Here is a 27,240-nt window from a genome sequence, read left to right as displayed (position 1 = left end):
CCCCCACGCCCGTTTCGATCAAAAGTCAGCAAACCAAAACCACTGTTAGAACCCCCCCTTTATATACTGTATATGAAGGCACCAGCTGAACCAACACCTAGGTGTTGATCTTATCCCTCCCCTGTTCCCTATAGAAGCTGACGTAATAGTTGAATGATCCTCGTATACGTAAATTTCAGGTTTTTTTTCAACCTATCAGCAGCGACGTTTCATTTTCAAGTCATAAAAATCCGAGTCATAATTATTACAATTTCCTTTGAAGCGGATATAGAGCCCTAGTATACCAAAATAGACGTATATTACGTAACGTCATATATTGGCAACCTTGGCTAGTTGCCCGGTTATATTTCTCGCCAATGTTTACATGTTGCTACGTTGTCTCTGGGGGAAAAATGTTTTTAGTTTCAAAGTGCTCTCGAGAGCTCTTCTCGGTGTGATGGTTAGTGAGTTGTAAAACTAGTTTTTTCCCTTCTTTTGAGAGCTTCCGTGACCTTCACTCTCAAGCAGTGCTGAGACAGACCCCGTCCATTAATTCACATTCATTTCCTCGTTTTGATACGCGGGCTAATTAATTTGTTTCATTAAAAAAAAAAAAATGGGCGGTGATGCCAAGACTAAGAGAGAAATTTCTAAGGCTTCTAAATTTTATTTAGCTTTGTACAATGGTGTTCAAACTGTTGGGTAAGTTGCAAATTTTTAACTTTTCAATTTTTGGAATTCTGTGTGTTTGAAAAAATTGAAGTATGTGCATGGCCCCCACATCCAGGAGTAGGGCCCATAGCCTGGGATCTTTCGCGGGCCCCTCGGTCAGACTTCTCACGGGCCCTTCTATAGTTCATGTATATCGTGAAAAAGCAAAATATGATGAGAATTTTCCCCAGCCCCCGTCACCCCCGGCCATGTGGGGGCTATGAGTATGTGTGTGTAAGATCGATATCCGTGCCTCCCCCCACCGGCAAAAGCCCTTTCCAGTGGGGAGGAATGGTCTTGACAGCTGCATGAGAGCCCTCAGACAAAGTTTTTTTTTTCTGGAGGGGCTCCTACCATAGGCAGAGATAAAGTTGAAAGTCTGGGGGGCAGGGCGCGATGATGATGATAGTGCCCGAGTAGCATGGTGGTAAGATGCTCGTCTACCATCGTGAAGGTTGTTGTCAGGGTCCAGGGTTCAAACCCAAGGGAGGATATCGAAAAGATATTTTCCCTAACGAACTCGAGGCTGCAACCACCGATAGACAGCGCCCCCGCTTCCAGCTCATCTCACTAATGGCAGTAAATTGCAATATAGCGATATGGCCAGAGTTGGTGTTTGGTAAAGTAGTAGTAGGGCACGATGATGATTAAGGTTGTTGTCACTTCACATATACCCATAGCCTATACATTGGATCAGTCGGCTCCACCTTTGACGCTGGGGAAGCAATGTCCCCTTATCTCTGCCCATGGGACCCACTTACACGTAGTAGGACCTCTAGACAAGAGATTGGTGTAGCTTTCATTTTATTGGAGCAAGATATCGGAGACCCTCATTTAATTGATGGAGAGGGTCTGTGACCTTCCTTTTATTTGTACAAGGGGTCCCTGTGGCCCTAAATTTTATTTAGCTTTGTACAGTGGTGTTCAAACTGTTGGGTAAGTTGCAAATTTTTAACTTTTCAATTTTTGAAATTACATAAGTGTTTGAAAAAGTTTTGAAAAATGCCATGCTATGGCAATCCCTAATGATCGAAGGAATCTGCCATTTTATTGATACAAGGAGTGTGTTGCATACGAAATGTTGGGAACCCGGTCTCAAGGGGAACCTGGACTACAGGTGTCACTTTAATCACTCTAGGGGTCTGTTCAGCATTTTTTGTAGGCTCCTATTTTTGTGAAAATTGAAACAATCTAGTCGATTTTATATAAAGGAACAAAATGTTATATTTATAGTTAATTTGTATATGTATGTATATATCTTGCTGCTACAGCCCAAAGTTGCCCACATCACAAACTGACCAGCTCAGTTGACTTGGCCATTGTCCAACATTTGGGCTTTGGACAGCCCCCTAGGATCAGGCCTTGGGGTATTTGGGGTATTCGCTATGTTGCCGTATTTTTTGTGTGATACTTGTGGCTATTTATAATTAGCACTAGCTAACCATAATTATTACAGTCAGCTATGGCAACCCTAAAACTCAAAGGAATCTGATTATTGATATCTTAGGCAAACATATACTACCGCGGAGAGGCAAACGTTGAAAAAAATAGTACTGTTTTGTTCTACGCCTCACTCGAGCAGCGAGACAAAGACGAGAAAGAGGCCACTCAAAGAGGGATGCGACTTCAACAATTCGGTTTGTTTTTACCACAAAGTAAGGAATTTCGCTATCTGTTGATTGGTTCATTTCTCCCCTTTTTTTCTCCTCTCTCTCATCTGCGGAGGAACCATCTCACCTTTACATTTCAGAACCCTTCCCTCCCCCCCCCCCCCCAGCCATTTTTTGCTTTTCAAGACTTGCTTACTATGTGGGGGCACCTCTACCTCCACTCTCAGATGCATTTTTCTTTCTTCATCGCCCTCTTTACCTCTTCGCTCCAGTATGTGTTAGGCCTTAGTGATCGTATTAACTTCAGCAGTAAATATACTAACATTGGAACGATACAGAGAAGATTAGCATGGCCCCTGCACAAGGCCTTAGTGATCCATATATAGAGGTCATCATTTTCGGACTGATGAAACTCCAAGTTTTGGGCCAGATCAACTGGCCTGCCAGTTCACGAAGTGGCCAACTTCTAGCTTTGGCGATAACATACACAAATTAACGAAACACATTATATTGTAAAGGGTCAGTATTCACTGTTGCAAAAAAAAAATAAGCAGCGCAGAGCATGACAGGAGCGAGTAAACTGGAATGGCAAAAGCATGATAGGAACAAATTAATTATTGGTTCTTGCATTATACTCGCATCTTCATTTGTTTATTTCCAATTTATCTGAATTATGTTTCATTTGAGATCAAAACAGTTATCTCCTTGTATTAATAATTATAGGTGGAGTCACATTTTCTTCCAGTCAATGAGATATCTGCTCAGGAATTACTCTGCAGATGGCCTTTGGGATAGTTACGGGACTGAACTTCTGATATTTCAAAGTCTAGCAGCTCTAGAGGTTTGAGAAATATTTTTTTCTTTTGCATCTTAATATTTAAATTATAGGGGGGGGGGGGGAATAATTTGTCGTTAATAAAATAAAATATTTTAAATATTTATACATATAATGTCAGCCTGGGATTGACGAATTTCAGATGCCAGGCTGCGTAGCGACTGAAAGATTAGCAGTGGTACCTTATAAGTTCTGTATCTATGCTTTACTAAATTGACATCTGCCAACAAAGATAACTTACCTCGGTGTATCTAAGAACATGGGAAGGTATCATTATATATAAAGCCCTGTTTACTTGGGAAATATAATATTCAGAGAAATCACTGGTAAGTGTGGGATTTTCGCTATAACTCGTTTACATGGTATTCAGTTTATGTCGGTATTCCCCTTTTTTTCTGGAAGTTGTCACTGGTTCCATGGGTCGAAGTAGTTTGTTCAAGATAGCTCACAAAGGCGCTAACAATAGTTTTCGCAGCACAAAGGATTATGGGAGAGGAGCTCGGAGTCGCCCACCATTATTTGTCCCAAGGGATTGGAAACTTGTTAACGTTGTTCCAATATTTAAGAAGGGTAGTAGAGAAGCGGTGTCCAATTATCATCCAGTGAGTTTGACGAGCTCCCTCTCGAAAATTTTGGAAATTATCATCAAAAGACAGTTTGTGTAGTGGATATACGAGAATAATGTATTGTCGGATAATCAGCATGGGTTCAGGAAGGGAAGTCATGTGTAACTAACCTCCTTTGTTTCTATGATCACGTGACTAAGGCTTTGGGTAAGAGCAAAAATGTAGATGTTGTTTACCTTGATTTCCAGAAGGCATTCGATCGGTCCAACGTGGTAAACTCATGAAGCATTTACACGAGATTGGAATTGGGGGCAATTTGGTGAATTGGATAGAATCGTGGTTAAAAGATAGGTCGCAACGAGTTATGGTGAACAGAGAATTCTCTGGTTGGACAGACGTCACAAGTGGAGTTCCTCAAGGAAGTGTTTTGGCCCCATACTTTTTTCACTTTTTATCGATAAACCGATAAACTCGATCAGGGTATCGATGGAATTACTAGCGAATTCGCAGATAATGTGAAGCTAATGGGGGTAATCGGGAATGAAAGCGATAGGGAGTTGCTCCAGACCAACTTAAACAGGATGGCAGCATGGGCAAATGAATGGAGCATGATGTTTAGCGTTGATGAGTGCATGGTCGCTCATTTTGGTTCGAAAAACCCACGGTTCTCTTACGAGATGAATGGTGTCACTATCCCAGATGCAACTAAGGTCACTGATTTGGGAATTCTCATTGACGAGTGGCTTAGGTTTTCTGAACATTGTTCAGCGGTGGTCAAAAAAGGGAATAGTATGCTTGGTCTCATTTTCGAAAAAGTCTCTTCGCGTTCTCCTAAAGTCATTCTTCCGTTTTTTCGAGGCTTAGTTTGTCCTGGACTGGAGTATGATGTAAAGTTTTGGAGACTATACCTACAGAGGGACATAGACTTGGTTGAAGGGGTGCAGAGAAGAGCTACGCGTGTCCTTATTGGCACACAGGGCTTGGGTTATGAAGAGAGACTTCATTTTTTGAATATGTTTACATTGGATGAATGCAGGTGTCGAGGAGATATGATCGAAGTGTTCAAAATTTTCAGAGGGATGGATAGGATGGTCCATGAACTTTTAGTACACCGCCAATCGACTGCTTTTACAAGTGAACATCAGTATCGATTGGTGAGGGACAATGCTCGGTTATGGTGTCGCAGGGAATTTTTCTCTAATAGGGTTGTTAATAAATGGAATAGCTTAACCCCGGAGGTAGTAAATTGTAACACAATTGACACGTTTAAAAAGAAATACGATAAACATGTTGGGGTAAATCGAGAAGCTATCCATACTTAGAATAAGACAACCATAAGTATTCTTTATGGGCATTGTATAATATTTTATCACGTGTATATATTGTTTATAATTTTTGTTAATTACATTTTTAATTGGGTTGCTGTATTTTTGAAATTTATGACATCCATATTTTTATGGGCGCCTTTTTCTCAGCCACCTCGTTGGGCATTTTGCCTGTTGTGGCATTGTATTTGTATTTCACAACAAAGATGAAATTCTTTTGACGAATCTCCACTTCTCTTTTTTCCCCCCATGAGGAAAAACAGTTGCCATGCAGGTAATAATCATCAAAGCAACCCCCTAATCTTGCATATGTAATTAGGGCTTAAGTCTCAGGAAAACCTAAAAATATGTCATTTAGCACTGGTTTTTGTCGGGAAAAAAGAAAATATCTCCTGGGATCATAGGAGGATTTACGCTTCTGTTACCTGTGTGGGGTGCATAAATTTTTCTGCCCTTCCCTAATTCTAGTCTAATTTTATTGACCACTCATTTCTCGAATTGTCCACCCTGTGCTAGAACCTCGCTCGCCCCACCCCTCTTCCCTATAAATATGCCCGTGTCTCTTTGTCACTCACTGACCTCCCATAGTCACACACTAGCTCACTATATTGATCATTCATATTGTTACTGTTTTGGTCAGCGATTGACCTGGTCCCCTCTTTCCATGTCACTCTTTTGATAATTCAAAATTCATGCTTGCACACTAGGTCACTTTTATGGTACTCGCATGGTTTCACCCGTACTAGGCCACTCTTTTGGTCCTTTACAGGCTTGCGCACACTCTTGGTTACTCTTTTGCTCACTCACATGCTTGCATAATCTTTTGCGGTTGGGTTAACCAATAGAGAAAAATAGCATTGCAAACATGAGAGAAAATGCAGCCATAATTACATCATGAATATCAGTCACAAAACTCGCTCTTCTTTAACAGCATTAGCCCATTATCTTTTGAGAAAAGAGTTCTTATATTTGTTTCAATTTCCAGGTTGTGCATTGTATTATCGGACTTGTGCCTTCGAATCCTGTGATAACTGGTGTCCAAATAGCATCTAGAGTCGGGCAGGTCTGGGGTATCATAAATGCTGTTCCTGAGGTAAGTTTATTATTTTGTCATGCTATTTTGTTCTATGTTGTAGTGTGGTTATCACTTGATCTTTGGAGAAAAATCTAATTTTATATATTTATTTTTAGCGATATAAATTCATGGGGTGTGTTTTATAACAAATCAGCAAAGAATTAAAGTATATCAAATGATGAATGGTACAGACTAGGGCAGGGGTTCTCAAACTTTTTCCATCTGCAGTGCCCCTTACTATAATCAAAGCTTATCCATGGCTCGCAGAGCGGTTTAACATAGAATCTCTTTGAAAAATATGTACTGGGTGCAGCGGGGTTGGCAGCACACAGTTTGAGAACCCATGGACTAGGGAGTTTTTGATTTTCCCCTCATTGATTAACCAGAGGACATTTGTGTTAAGTGCTGGCAAATGTGGTATTTCCAGGCACACTAAATCTAGCCAAGTCTCCTACACATAAGGTGATATTTCTTGGAGCTCAAGCTCTACCTCAAACTCAAAGAAAATGTAATACTTCTTGGAGATTGAATTCTATACCCATTGCATCTTAAGTGAAGTAATTCTCTCTCCAATAGGTCCCTGTGCCTAATTTCTTCAGAAGGCACCTTAATCAAAGATCTTAGTGGCTCTTCAACAGACCAACCATTTTGTGAACACCATATTCTCAGAATTAAGGCAAAATATGGAAGGTATTTCTAGGAGCTCTACCAAGTACGACCAATAGTTGGGGGAGTTACATCAAGAAGCGGGCAAGATTTTGTCCTTTAATAAAGTCGGGAATAGGGGCTGCTCTGAACATGTTTTCAGATGAAGAGCTTGAGAACAATTTTCAAAAATGGTAATGAAAACCTTCACTTTCTCTCCTCAAATGAATAGTACAAACACACTCAATGTGAAACTGCAAGAGGCGTATATATAAGTGGAGTTTTTTCCCTTACTCATCATTTTATGAAAGTCAATGAAATGAAAAATTCAAATTTTTTTGGAGATCAACAGTCATTTATTTAAGAGAATAGGTGCCAATGTGGGTAAAATTTTGATGGGGGAAGCAATTGCTCTCCCTGCTCCCCCACTGTGCATACACGCACATTCCAATATGTATCAAATTGTTAGAAGTTCGGTATTGGAATATGGACGAGGTGCATGTGGGGTTTAGTAGTAGTGTAATAACTGTACTGTGATAACTGTAATATCTAAACTATGTATAACTGTAATATCATAACTATGACTGGTTCTCTAGCCATTAAAGAATCATCCAAGTCTCATGAGTTGAAAAACATCTACTAGCGGCAATCAAAGATCCAGCTCACACAAGGATGTCAGAGTCCTGGGATTGATGACCAACCAAAAATGATTGTAGATGATAAATTTCAGCTTGAGTAAATTTCATGTCTATCTGTTCTGAAGAACTAAGCATGTGCTAACTTGAATAACACACCATGAAAAAGGCCACTGAAGCAACATCAGACTTTTGGGATAGTTCGATTCAGTGATTTTTCATACTCAGACTATTGAGACAGACATTTAAATTTAAGTTCAGGTACATTCCTAGCACTTCACATATATGCAGTATATATTTCGAGACAATTCATTTTCTTTTTATGATTTTGATTTGATTGTGAGACATATTTTCTTGAGCAATATTATTAAAGTTCAGTTAATCCACCAATGTTGGTTCAATGGGTTTACAGCATTTCTTTTGATGATTTTTTAGAAACGTTATGGGCAGGATCCACTGTATATGTGCACATTTTTTTTAATTTCAAATTTCCATTCATTCCATGTCCGTGACATATTTTTGTACTCATATTGTCGCCAAATGCTCATCAAAATGAAGGCTCTAAGCAAGATGTGCACGGGTGTGGTCCCTAATTGCACATATTGCATAATGATGTCATACCCTTTGTTCGTAAAAAGCATATTTGTGGCACCCCTTGATTCGCAGAAAAAGTGCATAATCTTTATCTTGAAAAGGGCATTTAGAGAGTACAAAAATGGAATAAGTGACCTGTCATCATTTACTGAAAAAAGAAGGGCACTGAAGGAGGTGATTAGGGAAAGTAAAAAAGAGAAATTGAATCAAGGAGGATAGACAACATTCGTGTTGACCCAAAATCATTTTTGAAGTATTTCAACAATGGATGTGAGGGTACAGTTAGCTCCCCCCCCAATAGAAAGATCCAAGGTAGAGAGCAAAGTAGGCGTGTGCTGTTTTCAATCACTTTTCACATCAGTTTTTAATAGGGAAGATGATATTCAAAATATAGTGTCATGGGGTGATAAAGCCCTCAGCGATATTCAAGTGAAAGATGTGTAAGTCCGAAAGTTCCTAAAAAACGTATGTGCAAGCACAGCACAGGACCAGATGATATTTATCCTAGGGACCTTAGGTAATGTGCTAGTGAACTGTTGGGGCCAGTTGCACTGATTTACAAAAGTAAAGGGAAAAGCTTCTAGTCCTTCTTTTCCAAGAGGATTGGAAGCTTGCTTATGTGCAGGGCTGAATCTCGAATCCTGCAAACTATGTGGCTTCAGAAAGTGCCTACTGAAAGGGACCGATTTCTTAGAGTGCCAACTAAAGGGGGGAAGGAGGATGTTCTTTTAAAATCAAAATATTATTCGCTTGCACTTGAAAAATGTCCAGAACTGAACCTGCTTGGTGGTTCTAATATTTAAAAGGATGGTTTAGAAACCCCTGTCAAATTATCGTCCAGTGAGTTTGACAAGCTTCCTCTTAAATTTTTGAAATTGTCATCATAAGGCAATTGTGAAAGTGGATAGACAAGAATACCGTATTGTCGGAAAACCAGCATGGGTTCAGGAAGGGAAGGCCATGTGTAACCAACCTACTTCGCTTCTATGATCATGCAACTAAAGCTTTGAGAAAAGGCAAAAATATTGACGTAGTTGATCTTGATTTCTAGAAGGCATTTGATTGGGTCCAACATGGTGAACTCTTGAAGCATTCAAATGAGATTGGGATTTGAGGCAATTTGTTGGCTTGGATAGAATCTTGGTTCAGAGATGGGCCACAAGGGTTGTAGTGAATGGGAAATTTTTTGATTAAACAGGTGTAAAAACTAGAGTTCCTCAAGGAAGTATCTTTAGCCCCATATTTTTTTCACTTTTATCGATAAACTTGATCAGGGTATCGACAGGATTGTTTGCAAATTTGCAGATGACATGAAGCTAATGAGGGTAGTTTGTAATCCAGGTGATAGGGAAAGGCTCCAGATAAACTTGAATATGATTGTGGCATGGGCTAATGAATGGAGCATGATGTTTAGTGTTGACAAGTGCATGGTCACTTATTTTGGTTCAAAAAACCCACGTTTCACTTATGAGTTGAATGGTATTACTATATATCCTGGATGCAACTAGGGTCACAGATTTAGGAATTCTTATTGATGTGTGGCTTAGGTTTTATGAACATTGTTCAGTGGTGGTCAAAGAATGAAATAGAATGCTTGATTTCATTCTTGAAAAGTTCTCTTCACATTCTTCTAAAAAGTCATTTTTTTTTATTTTTGCGAGGCTTGGTTCTTCCTGGACTGGAATATGTTATGAGGTTTTGGAGATCTTACCTATAGAGACACATATAGACTTGGTTGACTGGGTTGCAGAGAAGAGCTACGCTTGCTGTTGCTGGCACGCAAGGCTTGAGCTGTGAAGAAAGACTTGATCTCCAGTCACTTTAATTTTTTGCATATTTTGGCATGTTTTATCTTTTTGTGAGTGAAATGAGTAGAAAAATAGTTTCCCTTTTTTCCTATGCGAAAGTTTTCACCCCTAGGGAAAATCTCACACATCCTTGCAATGGGATGATTGACGGAAGTTGCTTGTCTACGTATACAACAAATGGCACCACACCAGCAACTTGGCACCTTCACAATTTTTTTCCTTCACATTTTGGATCATTTGAATAAGAGTAAAATTAACCAAGCCGAAAGGGGTCAGAGTGTCTCTCAAAACCTGAAGATGTAGGGAGGGTTAAATGCAACAAGCCACAATGCCTGCAGTGACAATTGTCAGAAGCTTATCTATTGAACATAAAAAGATTATAGAGCATTTGGTTTGCACAGACTGACAGTATATGCAAATTTTCCTTCAGCTCAACTTTCAGTGGCCAAATGCTAAACAAGTTCTCACAAACCCCAAACTGGAATGAAATCACAACAATGGGAAGCACTCGGGTTCATTAAGGTTTGTTGTAAAATGAAAGCTATTGAAATTCATCAACAATGTAACATTAAAGTATTGTTTATTCAAACAATCGGAATGATTCTTGTCATTGTTGCGAATAATATAAATAGAGGTTGTGTGACTCCCATGTCATTCATTCGCCTTCAAGGCTTCAACTGGCTCAAAAGTTGCATAAAGTAAATTCTCGAATAGGGAGGGAGACCATATCAAATAGGGTATTAGAATGATTTGGTCGATGAGGTGGGTCGAGGAACTTGTGTCAAACGGATTCGTGTCCTGATGAAGGACTACACGAGTTCTTTTAAAACCGTGTTATACCCCCAATGTAAATTAAAATGATTGGGGTACGAGTTTCAAACATGAATTATAGGATGTTCCTGGTGTAAGGGCATATGCCACTTGGTTTAGCCTCGATGAAAAAGGGAAGCCTAACCATTCCCAGTGAAAGCTGTGGATGCTTTGCTTCCTTGGTTTCTGGTTTTCCATGAAACCTGGGAAAGGTGTGGTGACAGCTAAGTGATTTCATCCTTGGCACTCTTCCGCGGAAAGGGTAAATCAGGAGATCGCACCAAGTCACAACCTAACCTCCTAGGTTATACCTAGGTGCCTCCTCCTAGGTTATCGTGACAAGTTCTCTCCCGGTAAGTCAAGTGGATTTCCTGAGTCCGTTCATATTAGATTTGATGAAATTTCATTCTTCAAATTCATTTTAATTTATGGACACGGTTCGATTTAGTGGGATTAAGCTTCAAGCTCATTAACAAAACCCAAACATAAGAAAATTTTCATTCAATACAAACAGAGAATAGTGATCTTTCACACGAAAGTTATGGTATATCAGAATAAAGATAAAAGTGATAGATAATGGTGATGACAGTGATGTATAATGACACTGTGAAAATAATTGTTCTACATAATTCGTCAGCTAAAAATATCAAACTGATGATGTAAACAGATGCTCAAAAGAAAATGACTCATTATTATCTAATCCTGTACTTCTGTAGATTCAAAGTTCACCGACGGTAGCAGTTGTGTTTATAGCATGGGGTCTTACAGAAGTGTGCCGCTACTCATATTACCTCGTCAACCTACTTGGTTACTCTTCTAGTTTTCTAACTTGGTGCAGGTATTATCATTAGTATTTCAACCTCTTATTTATAAAAAAAATGAATTTCAATGTCTTGCTTTAAAAAAAAAAGCAAAAATAATACACAGTGGCGTGTAATCTATTCACATATGTGTTTTTAAACATTATAATCTGTGCATTGTATGCAGCAAAAAAAGGTGGCAGACTTTTTGTGAAGACTGAAAAGTTATTTGTCAAAGCAAAAATTTAGCTCTTCTATTTTTTAGTAGATTTTTGATGATTTTGATCGAATGAGAGTCCATCTCATTTGATCTTTCATGAATTTTTGTATTTGCGTGTATTATAAATGTGAAAATTTTATTTTACTACTTTTCCGCGAAAGTCTCATAATTTGCGCTGAGCTCTTAAATTCTCTACAACTTTCAACTAAGTACATTACTTCAGTACAATTAAAATATTTTAAAAATGTGGCATTAATTCAGTTTGTTTTTGCAGATGAACACAAAATTTTCCATAGAGAAATAGTTTTGTGAATGAATGCGAAATTTTATCTAAATATTATCTTTATCTAAAATCTTATATAATTCTTTATAATTATACGTATAAGATTTAAGAAGTAGTATATCTAAAATCTTTATCTAATATCTTATCTTTTATCTAAAAGTTTTTTTGCGAATGGGTCACTCAAGTATCATGTCAGCATCGATGGCGAGGGAGAGGGTTTCAGATTTGCTCACTTTTGATGACAAGGAGGGAAGGGGGTTTAGATTATGCTTACATCATCATCAACCATCCTTTATGAAAATATGAAATATTCTTAATGGCATCTTACTCAGTACCCCAAAAACGAGAAAAATCTTTCGCTAGTTTGTGGACACCTGAACTAACATTCTCCCTAATAATAAATCCTTTACAGAGTCACTTCAGCGATCTCTAAATGTTTCATGAATCCTTTCTTCAAGTGCTCTGGAATTGTGCAACACATCACTCAAGTGATCCGTAATTATACCATGAATCACTTAAATTATCTGGGAATGTTGCGCGGGTAACTTGAGTGATGTAGAACCACACTGGGGGCCACTTAAGTTCTCTAAAATTGTGTCACATGTCCAAGGGCGTACCCAGGATCTGAACTAGAAGAGGGCAACTCACAGATACTAAATTGATATGTCTGTGCTGTATGTCAATTACTACACTTTAATTTCTCTCTTGGGGGTGGGTGGCAGCTACCCCCTCTGCCCCTCGTTGGGTGCACCCATGCACATGTCACTCAAGTGGTCTCTAAATGTGCCAGGGATCGTTTAAGCGAACGTTAAGGGCACACACAAGCCCCCATGCCCCACCCCACATATGTTTCTGATCCCGCGAATGTGTGTTGGAGGTGGGGCAGTGCTGACAAAATTTTTCTTAAAAATTTTTATGCAAAAAAAAAATTTCTGATTTGGAAATTTTTTTTCAAAATGTGGATTTTCTTTATTTGCAAAATTTATGTAACTCTAATGAAAGTCTAATACTTTGGCGAACATGCTACTTGTTTTGTATAATTTGACAAAAAAAATCTATATGTATCTGTAGTTTCTTATCCATTTTTTTGTGACTTTTTTTTGTGCAGGTATACCCTATTTTATGGTCTTTATCCAGCAGGAGTTTTTGTAAGTATTTTTTAGCACTTTTTTTCCAATAAGTATTTACCCAGATGTATTTTGTATAAATGAAATTAATATCTAATAAAAACACTTTGATGTTCAAGGTTATACCCACAGGGTTTTACATAAAATGATAAAATTTGCAGCTTTTTGGCTTATATGAGGGTTGTTTGATGAGTAAGGTAAAAAACCATTGTCTCCTTCAAGCTCCACAAACTTTTTTCCTATGGCGTAAAAATTTCTTTATCTTGTCAGAAAATTACATTTTTTTTAAAGGTCACTTAGGAGTCATTCAAGTATTACATCAGCATCGATGGGGCAGGGGGTCTCCGATTTGCTAACTTTTGATGACAAGGGGGGGGGGTTGTTTGGATAATGCTTACATCATCAACCACCCTTTATGAAAATGTAACATATTCTTAATGGCATCTTATTCTGTACGTCAAAAATGATGAAAATCTTTTGCTAGTTTGTTGGTACCTGAACCAACATTCTCCCTAATGATAAATCCCTTACAGAGCCACTTCAGCTATCTCTAAATGTTTCACGGATCCTTCAAGTGCTCAGGAAATGTGTCCAGGCTGCTTGAGTGCTATGGAAATGTTTCCGGCCCTCTTAACTGCTATGGAACTGTGCAACGCGTCACAAGTGATCCATAATTATGCTACAGATCACTTAAATTATCCGGGTATGTTCCACAGGTAACTTGAGTGATGTAGAACCGCACTGGGGGCCACTTAAGTGCTCTAAAATTGTGCCCTGTGTCACTCAAGGGATCTCTAAATGTGCCACGGATCGTTTAAGTGTTCTGGAACTGTGTCGCAGGTTACTTAAGTGATCTGAAAATGTGCCACGGGTCACTTAAATGCTCTGGAATTGTGCCACAGGTCATTTAAGTGATTTGTAAATGCGCTGCTTTGTTCATTTTTACAAAATTGGTTTTGAGGGGGCAAGCCACATTTAGTCCGTGGGTCAAGGGTTTACCATATATTGCTCAAAGGATGGGTCGCAATCAATTTCCTTAAGAGAAAGTTTGATTTCTTACCCTTCAAATAGCATTCAAATTAACAGAAATTGATTATGACATATAAAGGTATTTTCTTTCGAAATTTCAATTTTTTTTAAAATGTTTTTACATTAAAAAAATATTTTTCCCTTCTGGGGGGACGCACGAGCCCTCTATGCCCCAGTGTACTTTTCTGACCCCACCAATATGCGTTAGGAGGTGGGGGCAGTGCTGACGAAATTTGGCTGACAAGGGGGGAAGGGGGTCAAAAATGGATAAAAATTTGCTGACGTAATACTTGAACAGCCCCTTACAGCTGCAATGGCCTCTTCATTAGATGAATTTTCCTCCACCCAGCGAAACTTTCAATACTAGGAGCAGGAAAAAGTCACGTTGGGCCAAATCTGTAGAATTTAGTGGATGGGAGATTGGTACAAAGCCTGATTAATGCTATTTAGCCATTGCAATGGTGTAACTGCGAGATGGTGTTTTTTTGTGCATCAATCTTTTCCAATTCCTCTGTAGCTATTCTTTCAAATTTTCCAGAAGTATAGCATAACGTTCTCCAATTATTGTTTGATCTTTTGACGCTTCTAGTAGTCTATATAGATAATGTCTTGAAAATCTCAAAAAAATGTGGCCATCACTTTTCCAGCTGACAGAACAGCATGTGCCTTGTTTGGTGTCAGTTCAGCACATCCCATCCACTACTTTAGCTGCTGTCTGAATCCATGTTTAGTATATGGTCAAAAATTGACGCAAAGTTTTCAGTGTCGTGAGCCAATATTTACAAATTTTCTTTTTAAATGTCTTTTGCATTAACTTTTGATCAATCGTCAGCAATTGTACCACCCATCTTGCACAAAACTTTTTCATTTCCAATTTCTTCCCTTTTATAGAATATTGTTAACCCAATTTATTGAGATACCTATGACGATATCTGCTATCTCAAGTAATTTCCATCCATGATCTTCCATGGTAATATCATGAACTATTTTCAATGATTTCTAGGGTTTTAATTTTTCAGTTTTTCAGTCTAAACCAGGTGTCCAGGACGCTCTTCTTCAGTGGCTGTGAGACCCGTTTAAATTTGTTGATCCAAAAAAATATATATAAACAGTCATTAATGGTGGTGCGCTCTGGAGTCCCCATGAACTTATTCCAATTCAGCTTCAGTCACTTTTATAAGTAGAAATGTTTTGTTTTTTTTTCACTTCACCTCACTTATTATGCATTTATAGAATCTCTCCTCCAACCCGAACTTGGAACAGCCACAAAAAATACACCACAAAGCTCTTTGTGCTCAAATATGTAGTGACATGTTTTAAAGATTGATACTTATAACCAAGGCCCGGATGTTGTTGACCTTAAAAAAATTCTGAAAAAATACCCACAAAATTTGAAAAATACCTTAAAAACTAAAAGAAAACTCCCAAAACATAACAAAAAATGTTATCAAAATAGCAGAACAGATTTCTTTAGAAAAGAAAAAAAACTTTTGGTATGTATTGATAATCACATCCATTCTCAACATTCGATTTCATCAAACATGCCAATGGAATTTTTAAAATTAGCAATTCATAATTTATGAGTGGGTTAGGAAACCTAAACCTATGAGACAAAATATAAATTTCTGAAAAGATAAGATAAACTTCTCTCAACATCAACTGATGTTATTGAGTGGAATGGAAGGGAATCTGATCTCTTCTCAGTGTTATTGTTTCTCTTCAGTTTCAAAACTTAGACGTTCCCATAATAATAATAACATGATCCTCACGTATTCCCAAGGGATCAACATGATCCATCCAGGGAGTTTGTTAGTGTTAGTAGACATCCATGCCCGAACCGGGATTTGAACCCAGACCTGCACAACAAGAGGCTAGTTCCCTAACCACTAGACTGCCAGACGGCATAAAGACATCAAAAATGTTTCTACAGGCAATGTCTGCTTTTTTCCCCATTTTATCAAATTTCATGATAGCGAATTGGCCTACCCCCATTTTTAGCACATTGACTTTATCGATAAGTAGTTGATAGAGTTTTCGTGATCATCATTTGATGAAAATTCTTTGTTCAGGTTCAGAGATCGTCGTTCGTTTGAGATAGTTGTTAGGGAAATATTGGGAACTGACAAACAGATGACGGTCTTCCAACTCGAGCAAACACTTTTCATTATTTATCTGTAAGCTTCATACTTTGCTGCAAGGACTGAAGAATAGAAACCAGAATGCTGAAGATTGATTTCATGTACGTCATTGGTTCTTCAATATTCCCAAGGCTAAACAAAGCTTACGAAATCTTACTGCATACAGCATTCTTATGGATCAAAGTCATTCAATACAAATTTGCAGATTTCCCCGTGTAGTACATGCTAGTACTCTACCCCTTTTTATATAATCAAAATTCCTCTTTCTCAACATCCCATATAGGATCAGAATTTCTTGAATTTACGTTCATTTATTTTTTGGTTGACTGTTGCCAGCTCTTGGAATTTTAACTGAATAAACTAAATTTACCTGGAATTGATTATAAACTTTGTTCGTCATCTATAAAGGAAGATAAAAGTAGTGGTTTTTTTTAAAGAAAATTTTAGCCTACTTTTTATTTTGAAAAAAAATTTAAAAAGTGAAAAAATATCTTAAAAATGTGCTAAAACCGGGAAAAAATATCTTAAAAGTGAAAAAGTATTAAAAAATGCAAATGTTCAACATCGGGATCCTGCTTATAACTGTAATAATCTAAAAGCTATCATGCTGCTATCTCAGCGATTTACCTACTTATCAAACGGTCCTCGTACCAAAAATATAGGGCCAAATTTTAAGTGGTGATGAAAACCACAGAGTTGTTACATTATTTTTTTTACAAGATGTTGAAAGTGGAATGTCAGGAAAACTTAAAGGGAGCAAAATGACACTTTTTATGAGAGCAAAACAGGTGCTTGGTGCTCCATCTTACACTTTCATGTTTCATTCCTAATCTTGTATCAAAAAATATGTATGTTCCACCACTTCGAAACTCTTTAACGTTCAAATGCAGCTGAAAACGGTCTGGTTAGTGAGTACAAGTATGTTCAGAGGCTCTTACATATATATATGTATGAAAGGCAGGGAAGGAAATTTTAATTCTTCCATCGGAGGCTGGGACAGGTTAGACAAGTTTGCATTCTTTAAAGTGTCAAAATTTTATATTCCAACTCATAAATCTTGCTGAATGTTAGAGAGGTAGGTAAGGCATGGATTCCAACTCTCGACTCTCTTCCTAGCGGCATACAGACATTATAGTAAAGGGCAGACATTACAATCTCAATTGTAATAATCTTACAAAGCGAGACAGGAATAATCCCCTGAATCGATAGTCCAATAGAGCTGATTCGGGATATAGCGCCTATATTTTATTTTACATACCCTGTTGTCCCATTTGTCCATGCGAGAAACAGGCCCTGGCCAATACCAATTTTTTACTCCCCATGGTGACACAGTAGCTTGCCAAGCCCTGTTAGCTACATGTAGAAATTATGTATTATAATCTGGTGGAATGCTTGATCTTTCTGTCATGTGGTGGTACCCTATATGTATTTCAATAATTGTTTTTTCTGCTTTGTAATATATATATATATGTGTGTGTGTCTGTGGTATACATGTTATTTTTTCCACCATTGTGACAGGGTGAAGTTGGCAACATCGTTCAAGCTTTGAGCTATATAAAGAAGCGGCAGCTGTACTCCATCATGCTACCGAATGCACTCAATATTTCGTTCAGTTATTATTTTGCCAACATATTTCTCATTATGACATATTTTCCGAGTAAGTTGAAACACATTTTTCTTTTCCTGTGCGCGTTCATTTAAAGTTTAAGTAATTGACTGATTAATCTGTGGAATGGTCTTATTTTCTTCGTGATATCTAGAGCCTGGATTATATGCTATATTTTGTTCTTTCTCAGTATTCATGCATATAAATGCATAAAATGGAAGAATTTTCAGAATAACTGCATATTTTCAGAATAAGTTTAACGAAAGCTCAATCACATTTTTCCAGTTTTTCAAATGAATATTACTCATACAGTCAGACTTGCTTATAGCAAACACAGATATTACAAATTTTCACATGTAACAAATTTTTCCATTGCCCCGTGAATTATTGTATTGCTTATCTGTGATATTTTAATTGCTTATAATGAACATCTATTTCAGCAAAGCATGCCTATAACGAATTTTCAACCAGTTTTCAAACAGGGATTTTCAAGAATTCCAGTGTAATCTTCTCTAAATTTTCTTCTTATCTAAAAATTTACCTTTCAACAATCCTTTGCTACAGCTGATGATCTTTCTCTTTTTTTTTCCCTGGAAAATATTCTATTAGGGAGGTCAGCATCGAGGGGGGGGGGTTTCGGATTTGCTGACTTTTGATGACAAGGGGGGAGGGGGTTTGAAGGTTGCTTACGTCATCAACCACCCCTTTTTGAAGATACGAAATATTCTAAGCTGCTGACAAAATTTTGCTGACAGAGGGGAAGAGGGGGATCAGTGTTTTGCTGACAAGGGGGGAAGGGGGTCAAAAGTGGCTGAAAATCTGCTTACATAATGCTTGAATGGCCCCTAGGGCGTTTTTAGGAATTTACCGTAAAGTCCTCTGAAACGTCTTTCACTAGACATTTATATATATTTAATACATTTATTAGATTTCACTAGACATTTATATATTACATACATATATTATATATATTTAATACATTTTTAAAAGACTGAAGGATCATGCGGAATTGCACAATAGCATAAATAAGCTTTATTCCAACATTAATATAATAGCTACGGAGAAACACGACTGACCGCCATGGCCGTCATAACTCGAATCCCCCACAGCAATTGAACGCCGCTTGCGTATTGACACTCGTGCTCTGCGTTGTTGCCAAGTCTCACATAAATATAACATATATAAGTATAGTCTTATTTTGCTTGACAAAAGAAACATTATCTATTCCCAAGACCTCAACCTCTAAAACACCTGTTACATTTACCACTCTTCTTTACCTACATTCGGATGTTGGTTGTGGTGGTGTCATCGTCTGGAGGGCCGCAACTAGGAGGGAGCAGGCAGGTTTCGTGCCCCGGGCGCTGGACTAGAGGAGGCGAAAATTTTATTCTCAAACCTCTTCTTCAACATTACAAGGGGGCACCAAAATGCCACTTGCCCCGGGTGATCAAGCATCTAGTTGCAGCCCTGATCATCTGCAAGTGAATTTTGAGAATGTCCAAGCACAAAATGCTTTCTATTGCTTTCAAAAGTGAAGCTATACACATGGTTCAAAGCCGAAAACTGACAAAAAATGAGGTGTTAAAGAAATTTGGAATTACTAGAAGTCGGAGGCGCATTTATGGTTTTGGCCGCCTCCTAATCTAGTCTAATTTTCTTGACTACTCTTTCTTCGAATTCACCACCCTGTGCTATAACCAGCATGGTCTTTAACCTTTTTCTAGTCGCGAGCACTGCCTGTACCCATCAGAAGATTTGATGATTTAGTCACCGTTCTCACTTCTAATATGGAAACACATGGTAGCACTTCGCAAACACGCAAATATCTGGCATTAAATATATTATGGCGTCCATAATACAAGTTAAAACTTTCCCAAAATACATCAGTTTGCTAGAGGTCTCCAATATGAATTTTTTTTTCTGGATATTATGCCGAGATATGAACTCAGGAAGAAAAGTCATCTGGTCTCTGCTGGGAATCGGGCCCAGGCCCTTTTGCAAACCGTGCTGTCATATATAACACTGGAGCATGACCTTGCATTCCTTATTTCACACACTGTGGCATGAGGAATTTGCCAAAGTTAAGGGAGGCTACTAATGCCTCTGCTTCAGTGTCTCACGCCATAGTGCATGAAATAAATTCTGTACAAGTCTGAATGAAGTATTAATGTTGTGTAACAAAATGTCATCTATGTGATTTTTTATCTCTTTCAATTGCAGTTTTTCCTCAACTGTTTAACCACATGAGACGTCAACGAGCCAAAGTGTTGGGTTCGAAAAAACCAGAAGAGAAGAAAATCATATAGATTTACTTCTTTTTCTATTTGTTTTAAATTGAATTGAATGCAATTAAGAGAAATGTTCACTTTTCCAAGGACAATTTTTTTTTTCCTTTTTGTTTCATGTATTCATATACAATGTATATCTGGAAACGTTGCAACTATGACTCAAATAAAAGATATGTTTTGTTACACTTTGTGTTGATGATTTTAAATTCTTCTTTGATAATACAAACTGTTGCTATCAACATCAGGGTACATACAGGCCAGGGAGAACTTGGAATTGTCGGGAAATTCATTTTGAGTTGAAAATATCGAGGAAATCAGGGAAGCGTCTCTTAAGCCAGGTTTTTCAATAAACTGTGGAAAACTTTTACGTCATCACTTATAGTTAGGGTTATGTAATTTTCCTATTTGTGAAATGGATGCAATAAATGCAAAATTTTCATTCTTGATGAATAAATGCAAAATTTGTCATTCTTGATGAATAAATATAAAAATTATAACACTTCCGCAATATCTTGATAATTTACACTTTTTAAAGTGAAAATTGATAGTAATTTTGTGGGTCATTGTAATTCAAGAACTTTCAACTAAATCCAATGTGCTTTAATATACTTGGCCTCATAACTAAACTGTAAAAAAATATGTCCATTTTAATTCTTTTTTTATGAAATTTTGATTTAAACATTTTTTGGGATGAATGTAAAATTTTTGATATGAAATTTTCTTTTGCGGATGAATGCGAAATTTTTGATTTTAAAAATATTTTCGTGGATGAATACAAAATTTCAGATTTGGAATTTTTTTTCTTTGCAAATAAACTACACCTCTGCTAAAAGTTCTCTGTATAATGTACAATTGGGGGGGGGGGGGGGTTCAAATGAAGTAACTGTCAAATTACTCCTCTAATTGAGATAACCAGTTACAGGGCTCCCACTCGTCCTACTGTTTGGTAAAATGTCCTACTTTCTAGTTTTGTCCTCCTTTTCCTACTTTTTTACCACAAATCCTATCAACAAAATTTGTGTAATTGATTTTAATTGAGCAGGGAATCATTGATATATTGCCAATTGCAATTAATGATTCTGCCAAAGCAGAAATTTTATCATTTTTAAGATCATTTGGGGACGGAGTGTATGTGGACCATTTGGTTTATTAGTTTTTCATTTGCTTAGTTTGAGGGTTCAACAATTATAGTAGTCTTAAAACTTCCATTAAAAACTTGTCTGGATGGAAAGATAATTTTGTATTTATTACTTCATGGTCTTGGACAGTAACTAGCATTCATCATTCAAAATTACGGTGCAAATAGGTGAAGCAACAGTGCATTTCAAAGCAGTTGGATACATAGGCCTATTCTAGGTTTGGTGATTCTGATGCTACCCAATAGCAATCAGTTGTCTTCTGTAATTTTAAGGCATGAAGATGTATAAACAATATTTACAATGCTCAGCAAAGAGCTAGAAATGAAAGTGCTTCATTTGTCAAAAGCGATTACACTGGCATTGAACAGTAAAATGTAGAAAAATCCCTTTAAAAAAAGGATGGACAACGCAGTAAACCTATCTGGTTCGCCTTTCCTTATTTACATCAGATCTTGTAATTAATTTGCACATTTTGCACTGTGCTTTTGAAAGTGGTCTTGAAGGAGCGTCATTCTTAAAAAACGTATGTCTTCAAAATTTGCTTTGCAATGTCTAAGAGAGTTGACAAACTCTGCACTTTGAAAGACTCCAAAAAAAAAAGTAATATATATGAGGAGAGAGCATGGGCGGAGATGTGGGGGGGGGGGGCAAAGGTGGAGTCGACTGATCTAATGTATAAATGTATATACAAATTGGCATCATCGTCATCGTGCCTCCTCAGACTTCCAAGTCTATCTCCGCCTATGGGAGAGAGAGAATTATCTGTGGTTGCTAAGTACAACTGTTTTGGCCAAAAATTGGTTTTCTAACCAAGTCATTTTGCTTTGGCTTGAGTCAAAAAAGTGCTATAAAAAAAAGTTAATTCAAAATTAGAGAAAAACAAAATTTTTTTAGAGATTTTTTTTATGCTATGATTATGTTGTCTGAGGGGGTTACCTTCCAATGTCTTACTTTTAAGTCCTGCGTTTTCCTGCTTTTTCTGACTTTTTGAGTGGGAGCCCTGCAGTTATCTTGTTTGTGGGGAAACGAAACGTTGCATGTAGAGAGAGGGAGAAATGAATGAGTTTTAGAGGGAATACACACACACACATAGGAAAACTGCATTGAGAGAATGTTAAGAACCAATATTAAGCCAAGGACTTGAAAAAAAAAATTATATTGCTTCTCTCTTGAATGTGTGTGACACAATGTATAAATCTACTGAGGTTCATAAAATAATTAATTTATATTGATCAAAATTTATTTAACAGCAAAAAAACTTGGCTGACTTTTTTTAACTTGGAAAAAAATGGCGTCTAATTTTATTATTTTTTTTTTAAAATTTGCCTTAAAAGTCTAAATTTACTTTTTTTAAGTGAGTTATTTCATTATTTTGGAAGGGGAGGGGGGTTGAGCCCTCAACGTTTTCGCCCCATCCCCCCCCCCCCCGATTTTATTAGGGAAGTTATTTTAGGTCGCACAGGAATGTTGGAAAATATCGTTCCAAATTTAAGCGCACGCTAAAAAAATTAATGAAAACTTTTGAAGTTAAAGAAATTTTTTTAAGGAATTAATAAAACAAATAATTGAGACTTTATTACGGGAATAATGCGGGAATGCCCTGTGAAAAAGTTGTTCGTATGGTCACTATTCTGTCGAGTGTGCATACAGTGGCCACCAAACTACACACAGACGCCTCGTCTATATTCCTCTGTGGAACTTCTAACATGCATAGGCGGAGATAGACTTGGAAGTCTGGGGGGGGGGGGGAGGCAGGATGATGATGTCAATTCATACATACATATACAGTCGGCCCCCCGTATTCGCGGTTTTTTTTCCCCTTCATTGGAAAATTTTTTTTGGAAACACTCAGCAATCGTCACTCACGTGTTTTGTTTACACAATTTGAGTTGTGCGTGCTTAGGATGGCTCATTTTTCTAGTGCTACTGATAATGCTTCGGAAAGACAAAAAAAAGTGAAAGGTTTACAAGAAAAATTGGATATATTGGCTATGCTTGGTGAAAGTAAATCAATTGCTGCAGTTTCCCGCCATTACGGAATCAACGAATCTACGGTGATATATACGAAGAAAAAAGGAACCTGAAATTCGTTCAGCCGTGGCTGTAGCTGCACCTGTGGCAGCGAAAACTTTGCATCGCCTACGGGATCCATGTGTTTCTCGTACATAAAATGCTGGGTTTTTTTTGTTTTTTTTTTTGGGAGTACAAGAGTGCTACCAAAAAGGTAACTTTAGGTAACTAATAAGGTAATAACTTAAAGGTAACTATATATATACGGGGTGATTATAAAAAAACTATCCCGACATATGGACCCCTATCGTTTCGGTTTGATACATCTCTCTATATCTGCCACTTTTACCGGTAATTATGCGTAATTCCCGATTGAAGTTGGTAAGCAATTCTTTTTTAATGAAGTATGATAAATATGGAAGAAATCATGTGACAATATACAGGGTGATTATAAAAAAACTATCCCGACATATGAGCCCCCTAACTATCATACCATTCACAGAAACTGAATGAAATTTTGGCATAAGGTATTTTGAGGTATGCGCTCAAGAATGATATGGAAAACAACAGTGTCACTCTAACAATTACGGTTACAGTGAGAAAATTTCGAAAATATCAAATGGCAACACCAAGTTTTTTGTATTGGAATGTGATCTCCATTGTGAAAAACCCTAAATAGCGTTCGAACGGCAACTGTAGCATGAAAATCACCGGCGGTAGATAGACTTAAAGTGAGGACAACCAATAAGGACAGAGAAGCAGCATAAAATAAAGCATTTTATTGTGTTTCACAAATTTTCCACATGACCTTGTGGAGGACTAATCAGGCTGGGACCTCAGCCGAAGAAACGGTGTGACGAATGAAACGAACATTAATGCTCTGGTGCACGGCAAAGTCCTTTTTATCTTTTCCTTTCCTAGCTCCGGGGATTTTCGTGCTACATTCCAACGCTATTTAGTGTTTTTCAGTATGGAGATCGCATTGCAATACAAAAAACTTGGTGTTGCCATTTGTTATTTTCGAAATTTTCTCACTGTAACCGTAACTGTTAGAGTGACACTGTTGTTTTCCATATCATTCTTGAGCGCATACATCAAAATACCTTATGCCAAAATTTCATTCAGTTTCTGTGAATGGTATGATAGTTAGGGACCCATATGTCGGGATAGTTTTTTTATAATCACCCTGTATATATATATATATATATATATATATATGTGTAACTTTCGTTACTTAAACTGTTCTGTTTGGGTATATAGGATTTTATGGTGACTTTTAAGCATACGGCAATGCTGTTAACAAAAGCTCTTTTTTTTAATGGGAGCCATAAAAATACTCTGTTCCTCTTTCTCAAACTTTTTCGTAGTGACGAGTTAACCGAAATTAGCGACGAGTAAACGAGGGTTTAATAACATTGCGGTCTATGAGAGCTGGAAGGGTCTGAAGAAAAATGACGACTTGACCGGAGTGACGACTTATCAGGGTGACGACTTAACGAGGTTTTATTGTTTATACACATGATAATATAAAGGCTGTTGCTCTCTGTGGCGAGAATTTTTAACGGGGAGATCGGCTCGCATTCGACTGCAAAAGGTTAACGAGGGTCCAGAGGTTTTTCCCCGCACTTCGTTGGTACAGTTCGGTACTTTGTAATGCCTCCCCCCGCAATGAAGAAGGGGGCCCCTGGATGTTTGTCCCTTTGCAGTTTTTGTATAGGGTATGAGGTCTGCCTGAGAAGCCAATTTCACAGTGGTCTTCCTATTTTGTAACATTTTGATCATTTTTGTCGCGCCACGGTCATTTTTTACACACGAAGGCTAATTAGACCGGGACCTACGATTTATTGCCGATTCCGAACGGCTGGCTTGGTTTTATACTCACCGAGAGGTTGGTGCGCTAACCCCTCGATGGGGGACTCCCTGCGGTAGCAATTTTTTCTGCAGTCAAGTCACCGTTTTTTATTGTAACCCTGTGTCAGGAAAGTTTTCTGACAAGGACGAACCGTGCATCGAACTCGCGACACCTCTAAACATCCTTTGGAACTTTAGACGAGTATCTTATCGACCTGGGCTACCGCGACCCGTCCATTTTGTCACAATCAAGTACCTTAGATTCCCGATGTGGTTCCATTTGGACATTGGACCGCAGAAGGTTTGTGGGGACAGAGCCTGGGTCGTGTCTGGTCTGTCGGGGGTCTTGCTCCCATGTGCCTCGACGTTGAGGGAAAAAAAGTTTATTAGATGTCAGAAGTGGGATTCGAACCCACGCCCGGAGAACCGGACTGCGACCTGAACGCAGCGCCTTAGACCGCTCGGCCATCCTGACTCGTTTGCAAAACGTGAGCTCTTTGTAAGAGAAAAAAATTATTTTACTCTTGATTGAACCTAACGAAGTTTGTTTCTGTACAATGCTTGTTATAGTGCTGCCATCTGCCACCTATTTTTGAACTGTGAGTGAAGTATAATTATTGCAGATTTTGTAGCGCAAAGAAGTCTAGTTGAGAAATGGCTTCACCAGATCTCCATAACCGAATAATTCTTCTGATTTTCTGATTTCGGCACATACTTGAGCTTTATATCGTCCGCTACGGACTTCTTCAACAATGTCACACTACTTCCAGTGTCGAACAAACGAGATGAGACGCCCATCATTGATCCTAGCATTTTTGATGCAGTTCCCTTCGTAACAATCAGCACATCAACCATTTGCTGCCAAGTTCACTTTCTTCGTTGTAGTCGGATCACAGTGCTTTTGAATATGACCGGCCACACACCACGCAGGTGGCATGTTAAATTCTCCTTTCTTGGACAATCACGCGACACATGACCCAGGTATCCACACGAAAACATCTTTGCTCCCAGTCTTGCCGCTTATTGTCTCTCTGAACAGTTGGCCTGACACATTGTCTCTCGCCGTCACGAACAACTTCACTCATACGAGGTCGATTGTTCCGGTTCAAAGTCCTTTCCATCATCATGTCTCTCCTTGGATCCACGTGCACAATTCGATCCTGATCAACAGTTCTACCCTTTGGTCATCCCAAAATCCGGATCTTCGTTCATCAGTCCCGGTGACCTTGTGGCTTTTCACATCCTCGATCTCGGATCTCACGATTTCATATTCATCGAGCTTCTTCGCTAATTCATCAGGATTCACAAGGATAGACCATTGATCGATGAAATGTTCACGAATGTTCGTCGCTACCCACGATTTCATCTGCTCTGTGACGATCAGTTTCTTCAAGGATTCGAACTCGGTAACATTCAGAAGGGATAGCCACTCGGAGAAGAAGACATTTAACTCATATCCAGTCCTTCCAAGTCGACTTCAGACGTCGGGTGCGCTGGATAAACTTTTGCCATATCTTTTCTGTCGTCAACTTGAATCGATTCAGCAACAGTCCTTTGACGAAACCGTAGTTGTTAATTCTCTCTTTGGGTTCACGAATGGGTTTCGGACACTTCGTAAGGCAGTAACACTAATAAGCTAGTGACCCATTGTTCCTCTGGTACTCTCGCAAGTTCGGCTTGGCACTCGAAGTACTGTAAGTACAGACTTAAATCCCCGTTATCCGCGCCGAACTTCTGTATCTTCTTCGTCAAATCACACGGTACGATGTGATGACTTTCGGCGTCATCATCGATATTTCGCGACGCCGCACATGTTATCCGAAGACGCTCCAGTTCGAACTGCCGCTGTCGCTCGGCCTCTCGTTCCGGAACATTGACAAGCGTAGCCTAAATACGACTACTCTCCTCTACCATCCCTTAATCCAATCTCCCCAATACTACTACCTCTCATACTTTTTAAATTTAACGTTCTTCCAAATCGCTCGTTCGCTCGAGCACAAAGTCACGTTACATTTTTTCCTTTTCAGCGGCTGTTCAATAGCTTCCTACAAATATTAGTAAAAACCTCTACCTACTTTAAAAAATTATTGGGGTTACGCGTACCCCCGGTGTTGGGAACCGCTATTCTAAAGGCTAGCTGTTAACATTTTTTCCAG

General features: G+C 38.3%; 1 protein-coding gene and 2 non-coding genes across 3 annotated transcripts; 2 read left to right on the top strand and 1 right to left on the bottom strand.

Annotated features, from left to right (window-relative positions):
• Nucleotides 1–259: 259 nt before the first annotated feature.
• On the top strand, nucleotides 260–20,269 carry Hacd1 (3-hydroxyacyl-CoA dehydratase 1). Its single transcript, XM_089253179.1, has 7 exons — nucleotides 260–681; nucleotides 3,024–3,141; nucleotides 6,012–6,119; nucleotides 11,310–11,431; nucleotides 13,005–13,044; nucleotides 17,709–17,847; nucleotides 20,017–20,269. Exons 1-7 carry the CDS (start codon nucleotides 596–598, stop codon nucleotides 20,100–20,102), a joined length of 699 nt encoding a protein of 232 aa, XP_089109305.1. The 5' UTR covers nucleotides 260–595; the 3' UTR covers nucleotides 20,103–20,269.
• LOC149066193 (U6 spliceosomal RNA) lies at nucleotides 2,599–2,701 on the top strand. Its single transcript, XR_016195442.1, has one exon. It is a non-coding gene; the product is annotated as a U6 spliceosomal RNA (small nuclear RNA).
• Nucleotides 20,270–25,475: 5,206 nt separating the features above from the next.
• Nucleotides 25,476–25,559, bottom strand: TRNAL-CAG (transfer RNA leucine (anticodon CAG)). The gene has a single exon. It is a non-coding gene; the product is annotated as a tRNA-Leu (tRNA).
• Between the last annotated feature and the right edge of the window lie 1,681 nt (nucleotides 25,560–27,240).

The sequence above is a fragment of the Pholcus phalangioides genome, unplaced genomic scaffold (assembly GCF_987345545.1).
Source record: "Pholcus phalangioides strain wild (caught in Gottingen) unplaced genomic scaffold, Ppha-v1.0 ptg000032l_1, whole genome shotgun sequence".
Taxonomy (NCBI): Eukaryota; Metazoa; Arthropoda; class Arachnida; order Araneae; family Pholcidae; genus Pholcus; species Pholcus phalangioides.
This window is presented reverse-complemented; position numbering and strand designations above follow the sequence as displayed.

What these genes read in the sequence shown, in the direction of transcription:
- Hacd1 (XM_089253179.1), top strand. Translation starts at nt 596, where the DNA reads ATGGGCGGTGATGCCAAGACTAAGAGAGAAATTTCTAAGGCTTCTAAA. An exon ending in AGTTTTCTAACTTGGTGCAG is followed by an intron (nt 11,432 to 13,004) that starts GTATTATCATTA and finishes TTTTTTGTGCAG; the next exon opens with GTATACCCTATTTTATGGTC. An exon ending in CATTATGACATATTTTCCGA is followed by an intron (nt 17,848 to 20,016) that starts GTAAGTTGAAAC and finishes TTTCAATTGCAG; the next exon opens with TTTTTCCTCAACTGTTTAAC.